This window comes from Podospora pseudopauciseta, chromosome 1 (assembly GCF_035222475.1).
Source record: "Podospora pseudopauciseta strain CBS 411.78 chromosome 1, whole genome shotgun sequence".
NCBI lineage: Eukaryota > Fungi > Ascomycota > Sordariomycetes > Sordariales > Podosporaceae > Podospora > Podospora pseudopauciseta.
This window is the reverse complement of record NC_085892.1, coordinates 2840415-2863564: the sequence shown is the minus strand read 5'-3', so window position 1 is coordinate 2863564 and position 23150 is coordinate 2840415. Positions and strand designations below refer to the sequence as shown.

Genomic DNA, 23150 nt, shown 5'->3' with positions numbered 1-23150 from the left:
ATGATGTCCCTGTTTCTTTTTATGAGCGTCAAGATCCTTTGATGATCGTTTCAAGCACTCGATCTCAGCACGATCCCAGACAGCATCCCGAACACCGTCAACACACGAAGATGAGGGTCTGCAAGAGCCGCAGTGGGGAAGGAATTCAAGATGGAGGAGGCCAAGACAACTTCCTCGGCTGGTGGAGTGTCTCTTTTCTCTTACTGGTAAATCTTTATCCCCAAAACCTTTCCTCCGATTTTAATGAAATGGAATTCCTGACTCTGTCTCCTGACTCTGTCTTCTGATATCAACAGGCGTACGAAACCTCTCCTCTTTTCTTTTTCTTTTAATTCGATTTGACGACACATCAAAATACCCATTCCGTTTTCTTCTTTCTCTCGACATGGCATGGCATAGAGCGTGGACAGCATAGGAAAAGGAGAAACAAACATCGAGATGGGGTGTTCTGGTCAGGGTTAACAGAGTTCATTATTCATCATTAGCGCGCGGGTTGTGGGGTTTTTAGAGGGTTTATTATAGTCATGGGTTTTTATGATAGCGGCTTAGAGGCAGTCAACCTTTTGCAAACAAGGCTGAGGAATGCAAGTCTCCTGTCTGTTGTTGAAGAGAGTGATATGTCAATGTCTCGGTTTGAATGACTCGCTTATCTCTCTCTGTGCTTTGAATGAGAGAGCGAGCCAATTGGATAGCACGCATATTAGAAAGGGGATTTCGGGATAAGAAGAGCGGTCAGTTCGGAGCCCCGAGCCTCACCATTGAGGGGAGGTCAATGGGTCTTGGTATCGAACGATGTTTGCGACAGCACTATCCAGATTACAAACAAAGTGACACGATGATCTGCTCTGATCTGCTGAGGGAGGGGAATGTACACGTCGATGGCTGCCAGATTGGGATTGGGAGGGGAGCGCACTTTTCCCTCCAGAAGTTCTGGAAGAGTGAAAAACACCAAGGGAAAAGTCATGACCAAAAAGAAAATTAAGATGCAATTGTCAAATCGACTTGTTCATAATCAAAAGTTTTCCCATATCTTGGCAACGGTTTGTGAGGAACTTCTAGATGGAGCCCAGTGCCCCGCGGTGGTGGTCTGGAGGGGTGGCGCCAGACTGGCCTGTGCGTCTTTTGCGGGCTCGCCCCATGGTTCCGTGCCGAGTGGTCTGGGCCTCAGCGGTGTCAACCAATCAAGAGGGGCTTATGAGAGCCCCTTGGGCGCCGCGGCGGCCAGATCAGATCATCCGCTGTGTTGAATCAGCCCACCCATGCTGGAAGCTGCATCGCAACATGGCATGTCAAACGGGTATCCGCACACCAGCCAAAACTTCCCACCTCGAACTCAACAGGAATTGGTGACGCCATGTCTCTTTTCCGCATCTTCCCTAAAGATCCAACTGGCTGAGAGCACAGGAAGCACGGCCTCAAAACTCTAGACACGCCTATCCAAGACCCCAAGAACAGGGCAACACCCTCTGGCGTGATATCCACTAGCTTCTACCTTACCTTAGCTGTTGCAGATCTCTCGTCCCACCATCGCTTCCTCGCCCTCGCCCTCGCCCTCGCCTTACATCCACATGCACCACAGAAGACCACACACGCACACAACCGACAGTGGCACTCTCTCCGTCCCAACCCCGACGAAAACTGTGAACCACCCACAACAGACAGCGTTGCAGAGAATCTGGAAACGAACGAATCTTGCAACTGACCACCCAGATCCTGCCCCAGCCGACTGGTCCGCCCATTCCCAACCCAACCCTCCCGATCAGTGCCTCCCAGGTATCTGTCTGTCTGTCTGTCCAATCCGATTCCGATCCACTACCTTCTAGACACTCCGTTTCACCTATTGCGGTGCTCTCCATCCTTCCCTCCCCCCGCCATCCCCCGCCAACCCTGCGCCTCGCGTGCGGTCAGCGCCGTCCCACCCTACTGTCACCGAGACCTGTCAACTCTCCGCCCCCCCCCCAGGCAGCTGTACATTGAGTCCCCAAGGACGGATTCCCTTTCTCGGATGGTGTTCGAAACCCCCAGCAACGACCTTCCCAGCGGTTTAAAGACGGAAGGCCCTCTGCAACCACCCCGCCAGACCCCCTTTTTCCTGTCCCCGTCCGTTCCTCCCCCGAGCCAACCCCCCAGCGGTTCGCCAGCCGCCATGGCTCCCGCCGCTGTTCTCGAGAAGCCCACTGAGGACCAAATCAGTGAAGACCGCATGGAGACTGCCGAATGTGTCGACCGCCTCTCCCTGCTGAGGAGCATGCCTGAGGCGGCCATTGAGTGCCAGGTGTGCGTTGTCGGTGCTGGTCCAGCCGGCTTGATGCTGGCAACCAACCTGGGCCGTTGGGGTATCAAGGTAGAGGTGGTGGATGACAGGGCTGACCAAACCCCAGTGGGAAGGCAAGTCTGATTCCTTGTTATTCTTGTTTCCTGTTGTCTGGGTTGAGTTGCGCCGTATTGGAAGTTTCATGAATCCTAACACCTCCCCCCAGAGCTGATGGCCTGCAACCAAAAACGATTGAGACTTTTCGGCAGATGCGACTGGCAGATCCCCTGCTCCAGCGCGGCGTTCGAGTCTACGATATTGCCTTTTGGCGAAGTACACCGGAGGAGCCCCTTCATCGACTCGGCCGCGAAGTCCACTACCCACCCGTGATTGATGTGCTGGACCCATATATTCTTTTGGTGCACCAGGGCATGGTCGAGGCCCTGTTTATTGAGGATCTGAAGAAGCGCGGTGTCGAAGTGCGGAGGAATCACGCTTTCGACTCGTATAGCGTCTGTGACAGCAAGGGTGGGCCGCTCCAGGTCAATTGCCGTGCGAACGTGACACAAGACCGGAAGACGCTGCTGACACAATATCTTGTTGGCTGTGGGTGACTTTCTTTTTCTTGCTTCCGAGTCTACAAAAACATCAGATGAAAAACTGACTGTGATATCTCTTCTCATAGGCGATGGCGCGCATTCAAAGGTTCGAAAGAGCATTCCTGATGCGAAGCCCGTGGGCATGTCGCAGTCCTCGGTCTGGGGTGTCCTCGACGGAGAGCTGCAGACCGACTTCCCAGATATCTGGTCCAAGACATTGGTGTATTCCCAGGAACATGGGTCAATCCTGATCATTCCGCGTGAACGTAACATGACACGGTTTTACATCGAGCTGAAGGCCGGGCCTAAGGGCGACCGGAACCAGCTCGGTCAAGAGTTTGTCATGCAGCGTGCCAAAGAAATCATGGCACCGTTCGAGGTTGGGTGGAAGTATATCGAATGGTTTGGTAGGTACCAAATCGGTCAGAGGGTTGCGAGCAGGTTCTGCGATAACCACTTGAGGGCGTTTTTGGCTGGAGATGCCAGTCATACCCACTCACCCAAGGCTGCGCAGGGTATGAACACCTCTATGCATGATGCGTGGAACTTGGCGTGGAAGCTGAACTTGGCCTCGAGAGGGCTGGCGAAGCAGACGCTTTTGGCTAGTTATGAGGAGGAGAGAAGGAAGATTGCGTTGGATTTGGTGAACTTTGACTACGAGCATGCGAACCAAATCGCAGGCGGTGATGCGGTTGCGCTGGCGGAGAACTTCAAGACCAATGTGAGGTTTATTAGCGGGATTGGTGCGGAGTACGGCGAGAATGCGATCAATATGGTGGAAGCGCACAGCTGGGTGATGGGAGAGGCGAAGCCGGGGTGTTTGCTGCCGCCGGCGAAGGTGACGAGGTATTTGGACTCGAACCCGGTGGATATCCAGCTGGATATTCCGATGCTGGGGCAGTTTAGGATTTATCTTTTGATGTGGGACGTGCATCAGTCGAGGATTTTCTTGGAGACGTTCTGCCAGGCGATTGCGTCGCCGGATGCGCTGGTGAACCAGTTGAGTGCGGCGGCGAGTGTCAGCTATGCGAAGCAGCCGAGGGTGCCGGCGCCGGAGGATATTTATCTCAGGCCGGAGAGGTATACGGCTGTGAGCCATTTGTTTACTTTTGGTTTGATCAGTAAGTTTTTCTCTCGCAGCAATTCTTTTCTCTCTCTTTCTTTTTGAGCGATACTGACCGCAAATAATAGCAACCATGCCCAAATCCGAAATCGAAGTCAGTGATTTGCCCGCCCTCTTGCAGGACAGCAAGTGGACTTTCTACCTGGACGACATTCCCGAGCAGGATACTCGAGGCACGCTCTGCACCAACAAGTGGCTCGGCAGTCTCGGGCCCGGGGAGGTGGCCATTGTCAATGTCAGACCAGATGGGTACGTAGGGTCGATTGGGAGGTGGGACAGCAGTATTGACGATGCGGGTGAGGAGGCGGCCAAGTGGCTGGACACGTATTATGACCGGTTCTTGCAGGTGCCTGCTGCTGCTGCGTCATAATTTTGGGGTGAGGGCATATTATCAGGGAAGGAGAGAGGAGGCTGCCGCAAGGCCGGATGGATGTTGTCCTGCATTGATAGGGGGGGGTGGCGCGCGGTGTTGGTTGGTTGATCGTTGAAGATGACGATTTTACACGAGAAAGAGGTTGGAACCTGTGTTCTTTGACTAAAAAGGCGTATGGGGAGTTTTTGCTTTTCGTTCCCGCCGTGTTTTTTGAAGAATAGGGGGCGAACCAGGCGTTTTGTTTTTGTTTTTGTTTTGATCATCATTGTCATCATCACGCGCACACACAAAACGAAGGGTGGATGGGGAATTGTGGGATGGATACTTTTCTTTTTTTCTTTCGAGAAACATGTTCATTTATTCTTTTTACTTCTATTGATACCATTGTACAATATGAGATAAAGCTTATTGCATTGGGATTTTAATTGCGGCTGTTTGTGTTTGCTCTTTGCAAGTCGTGCTGAACCCCTGAACAGCCCCTGAATGCTGGCAAAGCCCAACAACAGCCGATCGATTTCAAAGCCACCTAGGCTTTATCCACACACAAGTCATGTTATGATGATAATAGAACCAAAGAATCAGCTTATCCCAAACTTGCCAATGCAGAACCTATCACTCACCTAGAACCTCAACACCGTTATCAACCCTTGCTCATCCTCCCCAACAACCCACCTCTCATCCCCACTGATGTGCCCCTTTGCAAGCAACTCCCCCCACATATTGACCTCCTCCCCCGCATCCCCCCTCATAACCCCAAACTCCTTCACCCTCGTCCTCCTCACAATCTCCTCCCTGTCCACCTTCCCTTTCCCCTCATCCAACCCCTCGCCTCCAACCGTCAACCTCGGCCTGACATGCACACTCAACGTCTCCAGCATAAAACAATGCATCGCGCTCACCCTAACCCCAGCCTCCCCATCGACCATCTCAGAAACAGTCAAATAAGGAAAATCCTCATGCCTCCAGCACGGCGCCAAATGCTTTGCTATCCCGCCCCACTCCGACGTTTCCTCCTTCTTCTCCCGGGGCCGTAACTGTTCAATCAAACCCCTCCCCCTCACCGCGTTCAAACCCCCAATGCTAGGCGGCGGCCACACGCTCACCGAACTTGCGGGAGCCACCCTTCGACAAAAATTCATGTTCACATCCCCATCCGCCCCACAACTATCAAGAAACACCGGGCCTTGCACCACATGACCCTGACCCTGGGAAGAGTTGTCCTGATCATCAAAAGGAATAATCGGTATACCAGTCGACCGAACAAGGTGCGCCCTCGGAGGAGAAAGACTAGAGTGCTGCCCATCCGCCCACCTGTGCTCCTCCTCGATGAAATACAGATTCTTCCCATCCAGCGACAAGTTCCTCAGCTGGGGCGTAGCTCGTTGTCGCAGGCCGTAAAAGTCTAGTTGGGACCAGGCTATACGCCTGATAACAAACGGGCCGGGGGCGGTGGTGGTTTGTGAGGCCGAAAGCCGGCGGCGGGGTTGTTCCATGTCTGAGGAGGAGGCGGCGTCGTTTGACACGTCTGCCTGCGGGGGACTGCGTGTTGTGGCGGTAGAAGATGATTTACCGCTCCATAGACCCGTCGGGAGAGAAGGTGTCCGTTCCACGCTGGGACGTTTCCTCCCTTTTGGGTCTTCTGATGGTCGGTAGGGAGATGGGGAAGAAATGTCCCACACTGCTAGCTGTTCTATCGGGTCGTCTTGATAAAGCGAGCGGTTTGGTTGCCAAAAGTAGACCGCGTAGTGGGTTGCTGTGTGAGCTGAGAAGAAGCGGTCGGAGCGGTTGAGGGGGAGGCCGAGGAAGTGGAGTTTGAACTCTGAGCGGAAGGTTATGGACCAGGTGCAGTGGGTGGTGGTGGTGGATGGATGACGGAGAACATCAAAGATGGAGACATAATGCCTGTGGACTACTTCGCGGTCGTTAAGTTGATGGTAGGGTAGGACTTCGGCCCATTCAAAGACCAAAACTCCCTGGGCTAGTCTTACTCGACGGATGTGCTTTTGTCTAACGTCGAACGGGACGGGGAATTCTAGTTTGGTGGATAGGTCAACTATGTGGTAGATGTGCCCTGTTGTTTCAAGCGGTGGTGAGTCCCCTTCTGGCCGGGTGGCAGGGTAGACCAGCACGCCGTCCTCCTGACTGTACCACCATGATGGGTCGGGGTAGTGGAAGCTGGCTGTCTTTTCGTGTAGACGGAGATAGCGGTTCCAGGGGGCCACACCCCAAAAGGAGAAGAGGTTGTTTTGGGAGGGTGCCATGTCTAGCTTTTCCACCACTCGGGCCGTGGCCCGGTTGAGGTGGTGGTACCGTCGAGCGACATGGGCAAAGGTGGACGACCAAACGCGGCGTACTTGGGCAAACCGGACCAATTCAGCCTTGAGGTTGGGAGGGAGGTTGTCTGCTGATTTCTGAGGGGCGGGTGAGGATAGGAGCGCCGCCAGACGCATCTCACGACATCGTGGGAAATTCCACCGTAGGAGCAGGAGGCAGTTGGCCTCGTCGGTAAAGGCGTGGTGCCATCGGCGGGAAACGGAGCGACATCGCACGCAGGTTCGCGGTGAGAGGTGAGATATGACAATGAGGAAGAGCTCATGCGGCAGTTCGGTGATGTCCCTCATGTTGCTGGTATCTGAGCCAGAAGCAGACTGTGGTGAGCACTTCATGATATTGCTGCCGGGTAGGAAACTGCCATGTTTATGAGAGACGGACGCCGACAAGCCGGCGTACAATGTTTCACAAGCGGTCCCATCGGATCTTGGCGTGCCGACGAGATAAAGAAGGGCTTCCTGTCTTGGTGCTTGTGATTCTGCTGGGCAAATGCATCCTTCGGGCCTTCCACTCGTCACCGAACTGTCATCTGAGCAGCTTGCAGGAAACAAAAAACATGCGCTAGGCAGGTGATCATGTCACTGTTTTCTCTATGACTCGTCGACGTCTAACAGCGATGCATTCCCCATGAAACCCATCATAAAATGTGAGAATGCTGCCAAGCAGTTTCAGGGACCTGCAACAGGGCTGGAGAGTGCGGGGAGAGCCCTACAGGCCAACGACAGTGGGCCCTGACCCCCCGCCAGTGGCATCGGAGATGAAAGTCCATGATACCCCATCCACTCGTCAAATTGGAAAATAACAAGACATGGGTTCGGACCACCCTCTGCCACCTTGCAAGCAACCGAGCATGGGCGGGCGCGGAGATCACACAGTGGTCTGAACCCATGTCTTGTGATTTTCCAATTTGACGAGTTAGATGGTGTATGACGAGAGAATGTCTGTTTGGTTAGCTCTATCAACATACTACATAGAATAGCTTCCAAATCTTCCTGATATGCCCGTACTCGTACTGTAGACGTTCCACCTCATACACGTCATCTATGAGCTCTTGTGCGCGCACCACCATCTCACGAGTTGTTCACCTTTCCCCAGGTTGGCCAAGTTCTAGCTTAGTCGGGTGTGGGCGGGGAAAGTTGCACCAAAGACAGTCCGGTCCTTTCACCTCTCCCAAGTAGACAGGTGCTGCCAGGTTGCATCCCGCGGACTTGGACTTTTTATTAAAAATCTCCATTTTCTGCTAGATTTTGACCACACAGAGAAACCCCGCCTCGAAGCCCAGCCCTGTCCCGCGATGTTGAAGATCGATCTGACATGCGTTGCCAAGGTACCTGCCAAGAATATCACGGCTCGGGGCCTGCCCTGCTCTTGTCTGCCTCTTGTGAACCCGGATCTTGCATCTGCCATGCTTGCTTCTCACGGGGTCGGAGATACAAGCCACAAGACCGAGGCCAGATCTTTGGCCCCAGGGTCCTCGTAGGCCCTTACACCGTACTCAGCTCGCTAAGCGTATGGATTCAGAGATTTCAGGCAAGAAGTCATTTCAACGAATAGCAGGCGGGTTGTGTGCAACACCATGGGAAATATGCTACCGAACGGGTAGTTTAGTGACACACGCTGCATATTATTGCTAATACGTACCATCCCATCCGGCAATGCCTGTTCCGTCCTTTGTGCTTCGACCAACAGGGATCTCGAAGGATGAGCGAAAAAAACTCGTTCGGGGAGCGGTGGGAGACAAGACTGCCAGGACGGAACGTAATCAAGCCATGCTATCTTCCCCAGACTTTTGATCGACTGGCGCAACGGTTTGTTCTAGTATGGTTTCGCACCGTTGGTGGGCCGATAATAGCACATTAAAAATCAAGACTTGAACAGCTGAGACAGTCAGGGTCGAGTGTTAACAAAAAATTGCATCTCATGAAGAGGTTTGAGAGCACCATTCGCGGGGCATCGTATTCAAAGAGTCCAATCCCAGATGCTGCGTGAGGCGCATTGGCTCGAGTCAAGCTTTTCCAGGCCGCCCTCGGCAACCCCAGCGGCGGGTTCCGCAAGGCCAACCCCGCTGTGCCCAGGCCTGCCTTAGCAGTCATCTCAGTCTTATTCGTGGTCTCGCCGCCCTCTGGCTTCCCACGACTCCTGTTCTCTTGGCAAGCCAAGCAGCCAGCAGACAGCCTTGGCATATGCAACCCGAAGCTCATCAACCACGAACTCTTGGCCTTTTGGATTCGAAGACAGCCCCTCGACGTGAAAGATCAACTTCAAGGAAAAGGAGAAGGAGGACAGCCCCGAGTGAATCATCGCCGCGAGCCGACGTGCGGCCGCATGGGACGACGACACGCCGACACCACGCCCCCCCCCGAACCTCCTCTGGCACGCTTTCTCGCGACCTGACCTGGTCGCCCATCGCCCATCGCCCATCGCTCATCGCTCATCGCCCGTCCCGTACTGTTTCGGCCGACAGCATACCTGGTCCTGTCCGTCTCGACAACCTCTGCCCCGTCGCACGCAATTGCCCCGTGCTGGATGCTCAGCAGTCACAGCACTGTAGCAAAGCATAGATGGGCTATTCCAAGTCCGCCGACAACCGCGCCGCCGCCTCTGCCCTGGTGTCCGCGCAAGCCTCGACATCGGTTGACGACACATCTTCATCGCGCCGGTCCTTCTTTGCCCGCCTCAGCCTCCCCCTCCGCCAACGCGCCCGTCACATCACCGATTTCCACATCCGCCCGGCCGAGCCCTACCGCAAGTATGGCGCTGGAGACCATGTGTTGGGCGCCGTGATCTTGACCGTCGTCAAGCCCGTCCGAATCACCCATTTGACCGTGGCATTGCACGGCTTCGTACGCGTATACAAGGGCCCAGGTGCGCCCGCCAACGAGCCGATTGTCAATCCCGCCGAGATTCCAACAAACACTGGCCGCGGCGCGCGCCAGAAGAGCCACAGTGTTGGGCGCGTCAATTTGTTTGAGGACGAGCAAACACTCAGCGCCGATGGCCGGCTCGAGCCGGGCCGCTACGAATTCAACTTTGAACTGTTATTTCCCTCAAAGGGGCTTCCTAGCAGTATCGATGTACGTGTGCAATTTCCATCAAGGGCGAGCTATTGGCTGATATATCTACATAGTTTGAGCGTGGCACTATTTCCTACAGGATCACTGCGACTTTGACACGTCCGCCATCCATCACTACCAAAATAGACCAGAGGTCGGCTGTTGAGTGCCCAATTCATCTCATCGAAAGGGTCGATATTGGTCCTCTTAAACCGCCACCGTCGCGTACTATCTACCTAGAACCAATATCAAAACGTCCACGGAAGAAGAAGCAACCTGGGTCCACATTAGAAAAGGCCGCCACCACCGTTTCACATGATCCACCAGAACGGTCATCCGATTTGGACTCGACTCGGGCAAATGAGAACTCTACCGAGGGCTCCTTGTCCGTCCTCGGCGATGATCAAGGGCATGGCCCACCAGCTAACGATGGCCCGGGACCGTTACAAAGCGACGTCCGCAGCATCAGCGGCGATAGCGCCCAGACCAGCAGTACCACCCCGAGCAGGAACGGCGACATAATGTATACAACACCGTCGGTCATATCGCAGGGTGGAAAGAAGGGACCGGCACTGAAGGACCGGACCATCACAGCGACAGTAGAGTTGCTAAAGGGTGGCTGCCTTCCTGGAGATGTGGTTCCCATCAAGATCTCGGTGCAGCACATCCGCCAACTAAAAAGCATGCACGGTGTGATAGTCACTCTCTACAGGCTCGGTCGCATAGACTCAGCTCCCACAAGTGTACTTTCTAGGGAACTATCGCAAAGCCAAAGCCGATCTGAGAAGGAAGAGATTTATCCCAAGTCGAAAACTGGGCTGGGAGGTCTATCCCTTTCGTCGGCCGGCTCTTGCAGTGTCTTCCGGAAAGACCTTTCCCAGGCTATCAACCCTCTCTGGATTGACCCAGCCACCATGAGCGCCAGCTTCACAACTCTGATCAGAGTTCCCGAGGACGTATTTCCAACCATCAAGGGCGTCCCTTATGAGATGATCAAATTTCAATATCACATCGAGGTATTGGTCGATCTAGGAGGGAAGCTTGCCGGCCAGATTCAAGGCAACAAGGTAGCTTCTGGGTTGCGAATGAGCATTCCTGGGGTCCCTCTGGGCCCGACATCCAGTGCCCACGACACCGGCTCACCTTCCGTCGCAACATGGGGATCCAGCATTATTGACACGGATAGGCTCCGTCGAGAAAAGGGCGTCATCTCCGTGTTGTTTGAGGTTATTGTTGGGACGACAGACAGTGAAAGGCTCAAGGCCAAAGGTCTGTCGAAACTGCCGTCGCCGGTCCGAACTGTGTCAGTGCGCGAAAGTGATTATCACTATCAGGCCCCGGACCATGTTCACCCGTGGCCTGCATCACATGAGCCAGAAGGCTACGGACCAGAATCGGCCTACCCGCAGGATTACCCCCCGTTTCCTACGCCATATCCTGCCCAATCCAACCAGCAGATTCCCTACTGGGAGACGGTCCCGGCCCAACCGCCACCACCGCCGCCAGTTCCGCATTACATACCACCCCCAGACGTCCCTGACGAGAGCTCGCTCAACGAGAAGGAACGGATCAGACGCGCCGAGCAGAGGTTACTTCCCAGCCAACCGCCAGACGCGCCCGTTGCCGCCGGCCCGTCTAACTCTAGCGACGTGGTCAACGGGGAAAACATCTACGACGCTGACGACACGCCCTCGGCACCTCCTGATCTTGCCCTCCCTGCCGAGTCGCCACCAGAAGAACCACCGTCGGCGCCCACACTGGAAGAGCTCTCGGGTGGTGCGGTGATGAACTCGACAGAGGATAAACAAGAGCTTGAGCGGCGACGGTTGCTTGCCGAGGCGAGCGCGCCGCCGGAGTTCCCGGAGGATTACGATGATAACGCCATGGCGGGGCCTAGTGGTTCGTCAATACCGCCGAGCGCACCACCGATAGTGTCTGCTGTGGTGGCGGACTTTGAGCCGACGGCGCCGGTGATTAATGATGAGGAGGAGGATTACGGGAGGCATTTTTCTTATGCAGGGGCGTCGCCGGGGGCGGGGAGAGGGCCGGTGGATGCGGTGGGGGAGGAACTGCCGAGGTATGAGAGGTGACAGAGCCATTTAACGCTCTAGGGTGAAGCATTCGTTCATTTTTCTTGTGGGCGGGTCACAGCCAGCGGACTTGTTTTTTGGGATTTGATGGTTTTGGAGTCATTTACGGACAATCGTTTTCATGGCAACTTTTTCTGATTTCTCGACACTTCATTAGGAGGGGGGGTGAGGGGGTCTTGCTTTCATTATTGTCATTATTTTTCCAAAGGAATAATGAAGTTGATGTTGTTCTTAGGTTTTTTCTTACTACCAATCATGCCCCACCCATGAGTAAGATTTATAGTGATGTCTTTTTTTTTTTCTTTTTTTTTTTTTTAATATATTGGTCTGGGAAGGGTAGAGGAGAAGTTATTGAGAATGGAGGTTGACATGGGGAAGAAGAAGGGAAGTTGAGGAGGGTTGAAGAGAAGAGGGTGGGGGGGGAAGGGTGGTTGTGGAAATTCTTTGAATTTTTGTTGAAATGGGAATTTGTATTATTGTATAAGTGTAATAAGAGTAGGGATATGTTTTGGGACTTTGTGCTGGGAGTAGTCGGACTAGGAGTAGGGTTAGTATATAACTCTTTTTTCTCTCTCTCTTATGGTCTATTGATCACTTTTATGTTGCCTACCGTAAGCTTTCACGGTGGGTCCGCTTTCCAGGCAAAAGGGGGGAGGAAGGGTTTACATAGGTACCCTCGAAGCTTCATCTTGTAATAGCGTGACTAGGTAAGCAACGGGATCTCCAATCCTTAACCCATCACGCCAACTACACCCAGGAGGCCGTCAAATATTGTCTTCACCAACTCGACTTCGAAAGATGCTCACCGTGTTCCACCTCGGAGTCAAGAAATGCTGGCACTTGGATATTGTTTACATTCAGCGTGGCAGGTTATTAAGATGTCGACATGAAAAAGCAGACATATCACCCCAGTGTGATGGGGGAAAATACACGAGAAGGGTTGGTAATTGCAAACAACCATGCTGAATATTAGCGAACGTATTCCACCAACCTAGCCCAAGCAGCTACATCTCGATAAAACCTTCCTATTTGACAATGCGACATCATAAACTCATAGATAGCAGACCCCCATCTCTCCAATATTAACCAATGGTATCAAAACCATAATAATAACCCTCATAAAAATCCTTGTAGATTTTCCCCATATTTCCCTCATTTTTACCATTTAAACCATCAACAAAGCGAGCGAAAAGTGGTATCATCCAAGCCCCAAACAAAAACCCAAAGCAAACAAAACAAAAACAATCAATCCCCCCCACAGTCTCACACTCCTAATCTCTGCACCAGGCAGCGAACCAACCCCTTTTATATCCAAGAAAAGCGAAAGAAAAAACTCAACCCATCGACCCCCTTCCCCCCCCATTCCCCGACCCAGACCCAGAACAACTAACTGGACTCCCCTCTACCTCCACCGCCCCCTCAACAGGCACCTCACTCCCCTGAACCTCAGCAATCGGCGGCGGTGACGACGACGAGCCTGATTTTCTGTACTCCTTTGCCTTACCCTTGGCAAGAACAGCACTACTACTCCCCGTGCTCCCAGGCGGCGTCCCCACCAGCGTCGTGAACCCCGAGCTGTTCCTCCTGTGCTGCTGCTGCTGGTCCTGCGGCGGAGATTGATACGCTGGCGTCAGAGCAGGTGGCTGGGAGTGGTGATGAGCCGGTGCTGCTGGGGCAAAGTGAGGTAATATCCTCGGTAGAGTCGGTTCCGCTGTGACGGTTGTCGTGGGAATCGTCTTTTGGTAGTCATGCTCGGGATCGTTGGGGTCAAAGGGGAAGAGGGCCGAAGCTGGGCGTTGGGTTTGGTAGCGGCGGCGGCGGATGAAAAAGATGACTAGACCCGCAAGAACGAGGGCTAGGACGCTGGTGCCAGCTGCGATGCCTGCTATTGTTGTTGGGGGAAGGGACTGAGAGGGTGCTGGGGTGGAGGTGGTGGTTGGTGACGAAGATGTGGATGGTATAGAAGAAACATCGGTAGAAGTTATAAGGGGTGGGAGGATTAGACTGGCGGTTGTGGTTATTGTTTGGACTACCGGGGGCCTGGAGGTTATGGTAAGGGTGGAGGTCTCGACAACGGTTGCGAGGGCGTGGAGGACTCTAGTCAAAGATTAGCATCCGAGCAGCAGATCGCCCGAGGTGGTTGATTCCATACCGAGTGTTTGTTTGAAAGACTGTCGTCACAAAGGTTGACGTTGTCTGAGCCATGACAGTCGTCGAGGTCGTGCTAACGACGTCGGCGATTTCTGTGACAAACTTAGTGATGGTGCTCGTTGAAGGATTTTGTCTCGGTATAAATCCGCCAACGCCTCCTCGCCGTTTGTTTCTACTGCCTGAAGAGTTTTTCTCAAGCACCAGAGAGATGAAGAGCCTGGTGATGGACGGAACCTTGAACGGATGGTTGTTTTTGTTAGAATGCGGCACTTCCAGCAGCACAGCAGATCGTTTGGCTGGAGGAGCGGTGATGGTCACAGTCTTCCAGACGATGTTGGTCTGGGTGTCAGCGCTCGAGACAGTCACATCAACTGTCGATACAACGGTGGAAGACTCGATCTTGACCACAAGGATGGTAGCTCGCTGTGTTGCGATTCGGGTGGTGGTTTCGAAGATAGTCTTGGTAATCGTCACCGTCTCCCTACTCAAAAGGTCAACTCTATGTTCTGGTTTTGAATGGCATTATGACTTACACGGACGAGACGCAATCCCCCTTGGGAGAACATATCTGGCCAGCCAAACAGCATCCCGATCCACAACATGGTCGTCCAGCGGCACAACAGTATTTTCGATCACCGTCACGACAGCAATTCCCACAACCGGAGCATGAATCGACATTATTGTCGAAGCAAAAGTTTGTCCCATTCGCGAGGCAGTCCCGTCTTCCAACGCCGAAGATATGCTCCGTAAGACCGAGTAAAGCGGGTGTACCGGGGACGGGATCGCTCCGTATTGCCATGTACCGGGTCAGATCGGCCTCGGAATCATCATCTGCCGCAATGAAGCATAAGGCTTGACTAACGGCAAGTGCCAAGAATAGAATTGTGATGAGAGCAGGCAGCCGGCCTAAGACGGACGACATGGCGATAGCATACCATGATGCGATTCCCAGATCAAAAGGGACGAGAGATGGGAAGGCCCAGAGGTCATGAGTTTGCTCATTAGTCTAGCCGGATGCCGTGTTGCTCGAGGATAGGCTCCGGGTTGTACACAGCGAACTACCTTAGCTTGGTGGGCACCGCGTCAGAAGACAACAAATCGACGCCTGAGACATTGTGGTTTTGTGGCTGCTGCTGCCATTCCCACACCGACTTCACCCACCAAGCTATGGTCGGCAGCAAGTGGCCACAGCCTGGCTGACCCAGCCCATCCAAGTGGGGGAGTAAACATAGCTACACACTTTGGTATACGGGATCTCAATGCTCAGCAAGTAGCTGTGGTACCAAGCGCTGCAGGCCGAGGACTGCCAAGGCCTGACTCGACTGGTCTGGCAGAGATCCAGACGCAAGTCCGTCTCGCCGGATGCATCTGGCTGAAGTTGGCCGGGTTGGTTACTGGTTGGAGTATCGGCGCGTCTGCGTTGTAAGGCTGTGCTACTGATTTGGACCTCTCACACAAGGACATTGTTCATCCTTCTCCGACCTCTGCAGCTGAAGCTCGATCGGTGGCTTTGTGGAGGTGGTGTGGAAGCAGCCATGTTTTCGGAGAGCGCGGAGAAGGCGGGCTTGGACAAATTGCTTCTAGAATTTGGGATTATCGTATGATCTCACTCATGACAGTGCTGTATCTTCAACAAGTTGACGACAATCAGATTGTTGCCGAATGCTGATAGAGCGCCCGGCTACGTGCCAGGGACGAGCGGGATGAGCCGTCGTCGGATGGAGCTTGGCCCCATCCCGATCGCCCAATGGACCCACCTCCTCTTTGGAGCGGGTGGGGTGCCCCGCGCTAACCCCTCCGACGCCGAGAACTTGGAAAAAGGGTGCCAGACATGAAAGTCAACCAAGGGCCTGGAAGCTGCATTGCGAAGCATCTGCTGCTGCTGACGAACTCCCCTGACCGAATTCCCTCCCTGTATCTGTAACACCTCCGACCATGGACATCGACGACATTCTCAGGGAAGTCGACCCGACCTTCCATGCCGTGCCGCAAGAAAAGCGTAATCTTCAAGAGTTAACGCGTGCCTGGATTGCCGAGCGATCAGCGCCCGAGCTTCTCCCGTATGCAAACAACATCTTCCAACAAAGTAACAGTCGCCGAACTGTCCGTTGCTAACCTGGCGGTTTTTTTTGACACCTGCAGCTGGCCGGCAGATGGCCTCTTCGAACGCGTCAATGATAGTATCAAGCGCCAGATCGAAAAGGTCGAGGAGATGACCGGCGACATGGACCCCAAGACCAACTTTGCTCTCATCGTCATACAAACCGAACTGGAGCGCTTCAAGTACCTCGTTCGAAGCTACGTCCGCGCTCGAATTTCAAAGATAGACAGACACACTCTACACTACCTCTCGACCGACGCGCTGAGAGCCCGACTTTCCGAAATGGAGCTAGCCTATGCGACCCGTCACCAGGCTCTTCTTCACAACCACTACCTCTCGTCGTTCCTCTCTTCTTTTCCTTCAGCCTTGCAAAACATCAACGACTCGGCGGGTATCAACATGGTGGAAACTCCAGATCTTGAGTCGGCTGTGTTCATCAGGCTGCTAAAGGACACTTTGGTCGAAGGGCGCGGTGTTGACTCGGACGGTGCCATGGACGGGCGAGAAAGCGATATCGTCATTTTGCGATGGGCCGATGCAAAGACCCTGGTAGAAAATGGAAGCGCAGAACTGGTGTGATTTTGGAAACGCTCAAGAGGGGGCAGCATCGCGTGAACGCATGTGCTGTGCGGTGGTGATCTTGCGATATTTCAACCGCAACCAGGACTCGGCTCTGTGTGCCGGACATAAGGACGCCGGCCTTTGCTCCGTTCCGGACACCGTCACGGTGAGGCGGCAGTTGGGCTGTTTCCAATATGAGGAAACTGCCGGAGGCTCAGACCAATAAAGGGGGTGAATTGGCGGACGAGAGCTTATCTCCGGGGCTCCCCATACCCCAATACGTATCCGGACTTAAGTTTCATGATAAAACCGTGATGCGCAGACAAGCTCGACAACTATATTTATCGCCACCTTACTATCACCCACACCACTGATTCGACAGACCGAGTCGACACACTCACCTCACTCACCGTCCGGAGCTCATGACCGCAACCATGGCCTCACCAGACACCACCATCGTCCTCATCACGGGCGCCAACCAAGGCATCGGCTTCGAAATCGCCAAAAAGCTCGCCACCGAACACAAAGACTACCACATCATCATGGCCGGCCGCCGCAAGCAACCGCTCGAAGAAGCAGTCAGCCCCCTTGAATCTCGAGGCCTATCCGTCGAACCCCTCATCCTAGACGTAACCTCGGACGCCTCCATCGCCGCAGCAGTATCCCACGTCTCATCCACCCACGGCCGCCTCGACGTGTTGATCAACAACGCTGGTATATCCGAACACGCCTTCGACAACATCCCCGACATCCCCCCCCGTCAAAAATGGGCCATAATCCTAGACACAAACGTTACCTCGGTAGCCATGGTCACGGACGCGTTTATACCCCTGATGGAGAAGTCCGCCAAGGTGAGAAGGATAGTGATGATGGGGTCGGTGATGGGGAGCTTGACATGCAGGGCGGACAAGGGGCACCATTGCCATGTGGATACTTATACTGCTTACTGTGCCAGCAAGACGGCGTTGAACATGCTCAGTTTGCATTATGTGATTAGGTTTGAGAAGGCTGAGGGGGAGGATGGGGATGGGGAAGGGTGGAAGGTGAACGTTTGTTGTCCGGGGTATTGCAGTACGAATTTGAATAAGTTTCAGGGGCTTAAGAGTGTGGAGGAGGGGGCGGTAAATGCTGTCAGGTTGGCTACGATGGAAGGTGAAGGGGAGACGGGGAGTTACTCTGCTAAGGAGGGGCGTATACCATGGTGATAAGGGTGGCATGGGGGATTGGGTGGGATGGAATTGATGTCCATTCCGGTGTTTATATTGTTGCAGATTAATCTTCTGATATATCAAGCCAACATTTCGTCCAGCACTTGTTTTCTGCAATACGTAACTCTACACACGCAAGGTTGGTATAAAGTGAAGTGGATGTCCCCTTTACAGTTTAATGACCCGTCGTCGTCGGTGGAGCCTCGTTCACAAGGCTACGATACGCGATCTCGATTTCCTCTCAGGGGCCAGGGTTTGAGGGTTGATTAGCCTTGTCAAACCCACCTAATGACGTGACTCGGGGTTGTGGGGTTTGGTGGTGGGAATTTGTTGATTCGATTGAAAAGATTTAAAGTTTTTCTTGAGAGGTTGGTATTGTTGGAGAATTGTATGGGGATGCTGGCAGTTGGCATTACACTATGCATGTATGCAAAAGCTGGGACCTACATGCATATCCGCTGCTTTTGTGCATGAACAATGAGCGGAGGGGGTTGGTTGGGTGGGTATTTTTCGGCTGGGGATGAGTGAGCTAGAAGAGAGAAAAAAAGGAAAAAAAAGAAAGAGCTGAGGTTTGAGGGTCCAAAAACAAAGAATGCATAATCTACCATTTTGAAGCAAGGGAGGGTTGGCTGAGATAACACAGCACTGATGGGAAACAAAAACATCGGATGAACTCGTCCGATGTTGAACGCTGAGAGCAATGCTTGGTGTTGTATCTGCCATGCCAATCATTGTTGAATGTTCCAGTGGCTTCGATTACAAGGTGAGGTTGCTTTACATTAGTCTTGGGAGGTAGTAATACGTTCGTATCAAGTGGACATTGTGAGGCTGGTGTTTTTGCCAGCTCATATGGGATCCATTTTCGATGGGATTGGACACGAAGGGTTATAGTGTATACGAATGTTCCACCTGTAGGCTGAGGTTTCTGTCAGACTGTGGAAGAGAAAAGAAGTTTGATGGTTTGTGATATGATCCCCAAGAACTTGTCCAGCTCCGGCTGTCTGTGATGAGAAAGTCATGAGATGCCATGCCTGGGGGGCTCGGTGGCTTGTCCTGAAATGTCTCGGCAGGGGTTGTCCGGCGGTCCGCTTTGGCTGGACGCTTGTGCATGTGGTGTTGCTGCTGTTCGGACCAATGACTTCACATGCGTCTGTCAGTGTCCCTGACAACTTTGACCTGACCTAAGAGCCAGCGCTAAGGGTCTGGGGATTTTGTCTGTTCTCGATGAAGATGGGACGTTTGAAGGGCTCTGTGAGTTTCTCAAGATAGAAGATGCAGCCAACATGAGCAGCAGAGCATTCAGCTGTGGTTACACAGACAACAGAACAGACTGACACGAAAAAGATCATTCCCCATCTTTTAAGTAACCCATTACGCGATTTCCCGCCCGCTGATTGGTGCCCAGAAAAGCAGCAGATCGACCACGGACCACGGACCAGTTCGATGTGGGCTTGTCTTGGCGAAACCCGCAATTTCACCTCGGGAGATTATCTGTCCAAGCTGTTTTTCCTGCCCCCTCCAAAACCAATCCATGTCAAGTGACTGACTGGCAAACCTGGGGCCTGTGTGAGTGAGTTTGCGTAACGTGGGACAGTCCAAAAATCATGGTTGTGAGATGTCGGGGCAAAAGACAGAGAAGAGAGCGTGGCTGTTGCGTGGGAGTGAGTGACAAGAGCCCCATCTCGGATCTTAAAAATGGCACAGAAAATCATAGAATCAACAACCACCACCACATCTTTCACGCCTCCCCCTTGGAAGAGGGAGCCCTTGCCGCCTGTCGGGTTCCCTGCCGTGTGTGTGTGTGTGCCGCGCCGCGCCAGTCGAAGATTGGATGGAGCGGGAAGGGAATGGGAAACGCTTGAGAGAGAAAGAGAGGACTGGAGGGATGACCCCCCCCCTCGTGTTTGAAAAAGAGTGGACTGGGGGAGAAGGGTTACCGTCGTCACGGTCAAAGGGTACCTTGGTACCTACAGCTATTCACGCATTGGCAGACCAAGCAAACGCCCATCACCGCCCGAGGGTTGCATGTCCTAGCCTCTCCCTCTTTGTTTTTTTTGTGGGTATCATGGTAGTGGCATGGGGATGCGAGACCACACCAAAAGGTGTTGGCTGAGAGCGAAGAGGCGAAGGCGCAAGCCGCAATAACGTAGCTGGCTATTTAGTACTCCCACCTTCCAACCTTCCCCCCCCCCCCTTGGCTCTCATTCTTTCCTCTTCCCTCTCCTCATCTTCACCATCATCATCATCAGTCTTGTACTGCCTCTCTGCTGTGTGTTGGATCTCTCTTCCTAATAATACTGTCGCTACCATCTTGTCACATTCTTTAAAGTAAACAAACCCTCACTTTATTGTCTTAATATCAACATCAACACCGCAGCCAAAATGCGCGTCACATCCCTCATCCTCACCAGCGCCCTCGCCGCCCTCGCCAGCGCCCAGGGCACCTCCACCACCGTCTCGGTCAACACCTCCATCGACCCAGCCACCGCCGCCCAAAACTCCCAGCAGGCCGAGATCCTCCGCTGCATCAACGCCTGCACCCCCGGCGACGTCAACTGCACGGCCAAGTGCAACCCAGTGCCCAACCCCGGCGAGCAAGATGTACGTCGCCATATCTCCCTCCTAAGAGACCCCCCTTTTGTGGTTGTCCCACATATATAACCACAAACTTAATTATCCCAAGCCACACCCAACCAAACCTTCATGACTAACACACCTGCGTGCCCTCTAGGTCGAAGCCACAAACAAGTGCGTCTCCGAATGCCCCAAGGGCAACGGCACCGAAGCCGACAACCTCGCCTACGGCCAGTGCTACAACGCCTGCGTCGCCGCCCACTACTACACCGCCACCCCCGGTGTTGCTCCCAAGCCCACTGGTGGCTCTAGCTCTGGCAATGGCAACAGCAACAACTCTGGTAACAACAACAATAACAACTCTGACAACAACAACAACAACAACAACAACAACAACAACGACGACGATGACAACAATGATGATGGCGAGGAAGGCGGGAACGGCACTACCAACAACCAGGAGGGCAACCCCACTACTACTGGCGCCCCGGCTAGCGTGACCAGCAACGCTGCCGTTCCCGGTGCTGTTGTCGGCTCCGGGATGGGGTTGTTAGCTTTTTTGGGTGCTGTTATGGCTTTGTAAATGGGAGTTGATGAAAAAGGGGAAGGGGGGCGGGGGTTTCGATTCTCTGTGCGTAGTTTTGGGAAATGTCAATTACTTTTGTGGCTGGGGGTAAGAAAGGAGGCCTAAAAGGGTCGGAAGGGGGGAAATGGTATAATGTATGATTTGGATATTCTGGGTTTGGAGTTAGTTGTGGCGGTGTAATGGAAGGGTTTAATGGAAAAAGAATTGCTAAAATTTGAGTGATGATGCTTGTGGTTGCTTGACGTGAGATGCTGTGTCACTGGGTATTATTTGGAAATTATTGAAGAGGCTGTCTGTCATATCTCTAATCCTTTCTTGTCGGGATGGTCGGCTCGATGTCTGTGATCCAGGGCAGACCGAGCTGCTTCATCTCGACGGCTAGTTGGAAGAGGTAGTCCAAGCTGGCGAGGATCATGTCAGTGTCTATTTTCCAGAAAGCAAGAGTGGCAATTTCAACAAGCATACCTCTCACACTGTGTCTTCGCTTTGTGGACATTATCCCCCCAAACATAAACACCATGCCTCCTTACCAACACAGCATACGTATCCGGGTACTTGTCCATTGCCTCCTCCAAAAACTCCGTCAGGTCCTCCTCATGCGCCGTGTTCTCAATCACGGGAATCACAAGCGTATCATGGTACCCAAGGTTCCCGCTCTTCTGGAAACCCTTGCCGAACCCCTTGATCTGCTCAATGTTGTTGATGCGGAACTCCTTGCTTCCTTGCTGTTCGAGGATCAACGTCACGAGGACGGCCCAGTGGGAGTGGGTGTGGATGCAGCAGCCGGCATTGCGCTTGGTGAAGGCGGCGAGGAAGAGGGGGGTGCACTGGCTGGGCTTGTAAACCGGTGGGCTGCGGAGGTAGACTCGCTGGCGGCGGGAGAGGGATTGCGCCTGGGCGGCGAGAGAGAGGACGTAGATGTCGGAGGGCTTCATGAGCTCCTTTTGAACTCCCGAAGGGGCGAGGTAGACTAGGTCGCTACATCGCGCTTGTTAGTTGGTGTTGGACTTATCAATGGCTGCGCTGGTGGTGGGTGATAGTGGTGATATGCGGGGTTATCGATAAGGAGAGAAATATTTAGTACCCATCGCGAATAGAGGCACCACCGCCGGTGCCGGTCACCCAACCAAGAGTCCAGAACTTTGCGCAAAGCGAGGGGATCAAGTTCGCCGGGTGCTCGGGGTCATCCGACTGTACGAGATGGTCGTTGTTGTCGGTGGTGTTCTCGGCCGGCAGGCCGGTGGTTGGCGGGGTCATATTCGCTGCTAGTGGGCGGGATGACGGCGATGGATGGAGGCTGCGGGGTCGGATTGGCTGACCGAGTCGGACCAGGGGTGTCTCCAAAAGGCCAAGGTGGTCGTTTGAAGGGTTTGGGAGAGACACAAAGGGCTGTCTATCTTTACCGGCAAATCTTGAGCAAGTCGGCAGTATCAAAAACGAAAATGAGGCTATTTAGGGCTAAATTGCGACAAGGAAGGCCGCTGCGGTTCGGAGTGGCTCCGAACGAAACACCACCCAACCTTACCCACCACTCATTGGTTTGCCGAGCGAACGAACGGGCGGACACTCGGCGGGACAGGCCATGCGGCGACTTTAGCAGCTCCCGGCATTGCTACTCAGGTCCACCCAGAGAGTGATATCGGACATGTGCACTTGTGATATTTCATTGGAAAAGACTTTGAGATTCTCGAGTATGACCAAGTTACTTGTCTCCACGTGGTCTCAGTAAGAGAACATGGGTAATAGAGAAAGGAACGGCTGGTGTAGCGTTAGATAAAGCTTGATATACACTTTAGAGATAAGCCATACCAAACATCGGAAAAAGTCCAGACAATGCAGTCAATAACTTGACCGGAGAGCCTCGAGAGACCACATACCTCCAATTGCATATTTATGCCTCTTGAGGACCGGAAGACAGCTTGGAACTGGTTGTTCAATGCCGCCTGCTCAGTCAGCAAAAGGCGGAACCCCAGACCACGGAGCCGAGATATGTGGCCATCGAAGTTTCACCTTGAATCGACTGGGCTGCCTTGTCTGGTCAAGTTAGGCGTACTACCATAATTACCATTCGGGAAACGGTACCGCTTCCTCTGGGCGGCGTGATTTCGAATATTGAAGCAGAAGAATGTGAAAGGCTGAGAGTGGA

The 23150-nt window shown here is 53.3% G+C and overlaps 8 protein-coding genes across 8 annotated transcripts; 5 read left to right on the top strand and 3 right to left on the bottom strand.

The window, feature by feature from the left end:
• Positions 1-2005: 2005 nt before the first annotated feature.
• QC763_107750 (uncharacterized protein) lies at positions 2006-4346 on the top strand (the record flags this gene model as incomplete). Its single annotated transcript, XM_062907354.1, has 4 exons — positions 2006-2388; positions 2481-2860; positions 2940-3974; positions 4045-4346. The coding sequence occupies 4 exons, from the start codon at positions 2006-2008 to the stop codon at positions 4344-4346; spliced, it is 2100 nt and encodes a 699-aa protein (XP_062770300.1).
• A 623-nt stretch (positions 4347-4969) lies between these two features.
• On the bottom strand, positions 4970-7015 carry QC763_107740 (uncharacterized protein; the record flags this gene model as incomplete). Its single annotated transcript, XM_062907353.1, has 1 exon — positions 4970-7015. The coding sequence occupies one exon, from the start codon at positions 7013-7015 to the stop codon at positions 4970-4972; it is 2046 nt and encodes a 681-aa protein (XP_062770299.1).
• A 1322-nt stretch (positions 7016-8337) lies between these two features.
• Positions 8338-12451, top strand: RIM8 (ph-response sensor protein). Its single transcript, XM_062907352.1, has 2 exons — positions 8338-9754; positions 9808-12451. Exons 1-2 carry the CDS (start codon positions 9242-9244, stop codon positions 11821-11823), a joined length of 2529 nt encoding a protein of 842 aa, XP_062770298.1. The 5' UTR covers positions 8338-9241; the 3' UTR covers positions 11824-12451.
• A 706-nt stretch (positions 12452-13157) lies between these two features.
• On the bottom strand, positions 13158-15082 carry QC763_107720 (uncharacterized protein; the record flags this gene model as incomplete). Its single annotated transcript, XM_062907351.1, has 3 exons — positions 14508-15082; positions 13976-14455; positions 13158-13920 (listed from the first exon to the last, which is right to left on the bottom strand). The coding sequence occupies exons 1-3, from the start codon at positions 14894-14896 to the stop codon at positions 13158-13160; spliced, it is 1632 nt and encodes a 543-aa protein (XP_062770297.1). The 5' UTR covers positions 14897-15082.
• A 735-nt stretch (positions 15083-15817) lies between these two features.
• Positions 15818-16654, top strand: SLD5 (GINS complex subunit; the record flags this gene model as incomplete). The annotated part of the gene is made up of 2 exons (XM_062907350.1): positions 15818-16034; positions 16117-16654. The coding sequence occupies exons 1-2, from the start codon at positions 15910-15912 to the stop codon at positions 16652-16654; spliced, it is 663 nt and encodes a 220-aa protein (XP_062770296.1). The 5' UTR covers positions 15818-15909.
• A 404-nt stretch (positions 16655-17058) lies between these two features.
• Positions 17059-17841, top strand: QC763_107700 (uncharacterized protein; the record flags this gene model as incomplete). Its single annotated transcript, XM_062907349.1, has 1 exon — positions 17059-17841. One exon carries the CDS (start codon positions 17059-17061, stop codon positions 17839-17841), a length of 783 nt encoding a protein of 260 aa, XP_062770295.1.
• A 1282-nt stretch (positions 17842-19123) lies between these two features.
• On the top strand, positions 19124-21001 carry QC763_107690 (uncharacterized protein; the record flags this gene model as incomplete). The annotated part of the gene is made up of 2 exons (XM_062907348.1): positions 19124-20445; positions 20576-21001. Exons 1-2 carry the CDS (start codon positions 20227-20229, stop codon positions 20999-21001), a joined length of 645 nt encoding a protein of 214 aa, XP_062770294.1. The 5' UTR covers positions 19124-20226.
• On the bottom strand, positions 20079-23084 carry MDE1 (Methylthioribulose-1-phosphate dehydratase). Its single transcript, XM_062907347.1, is given in 5 exon segments — positions 20079-20784; positions 20800-21405; positions 21470-21982; positions 22089-22762; positions 22882-23084. The coding sequence occupies 3 exon segments, from the start codon at positions 22259-22261 to the stop codon at positions 21309-21311; spliced, it is 783 nt and encodes a 260-aa protein (XP_062770293.1). The 5' UTR covers positions 22262-22762; positions 22882-23084; the 3' UTR covers positions 20079-20784; positions 20800-21308.
• Positions 23085-23150: the final 66 nt, after the last annotated feature.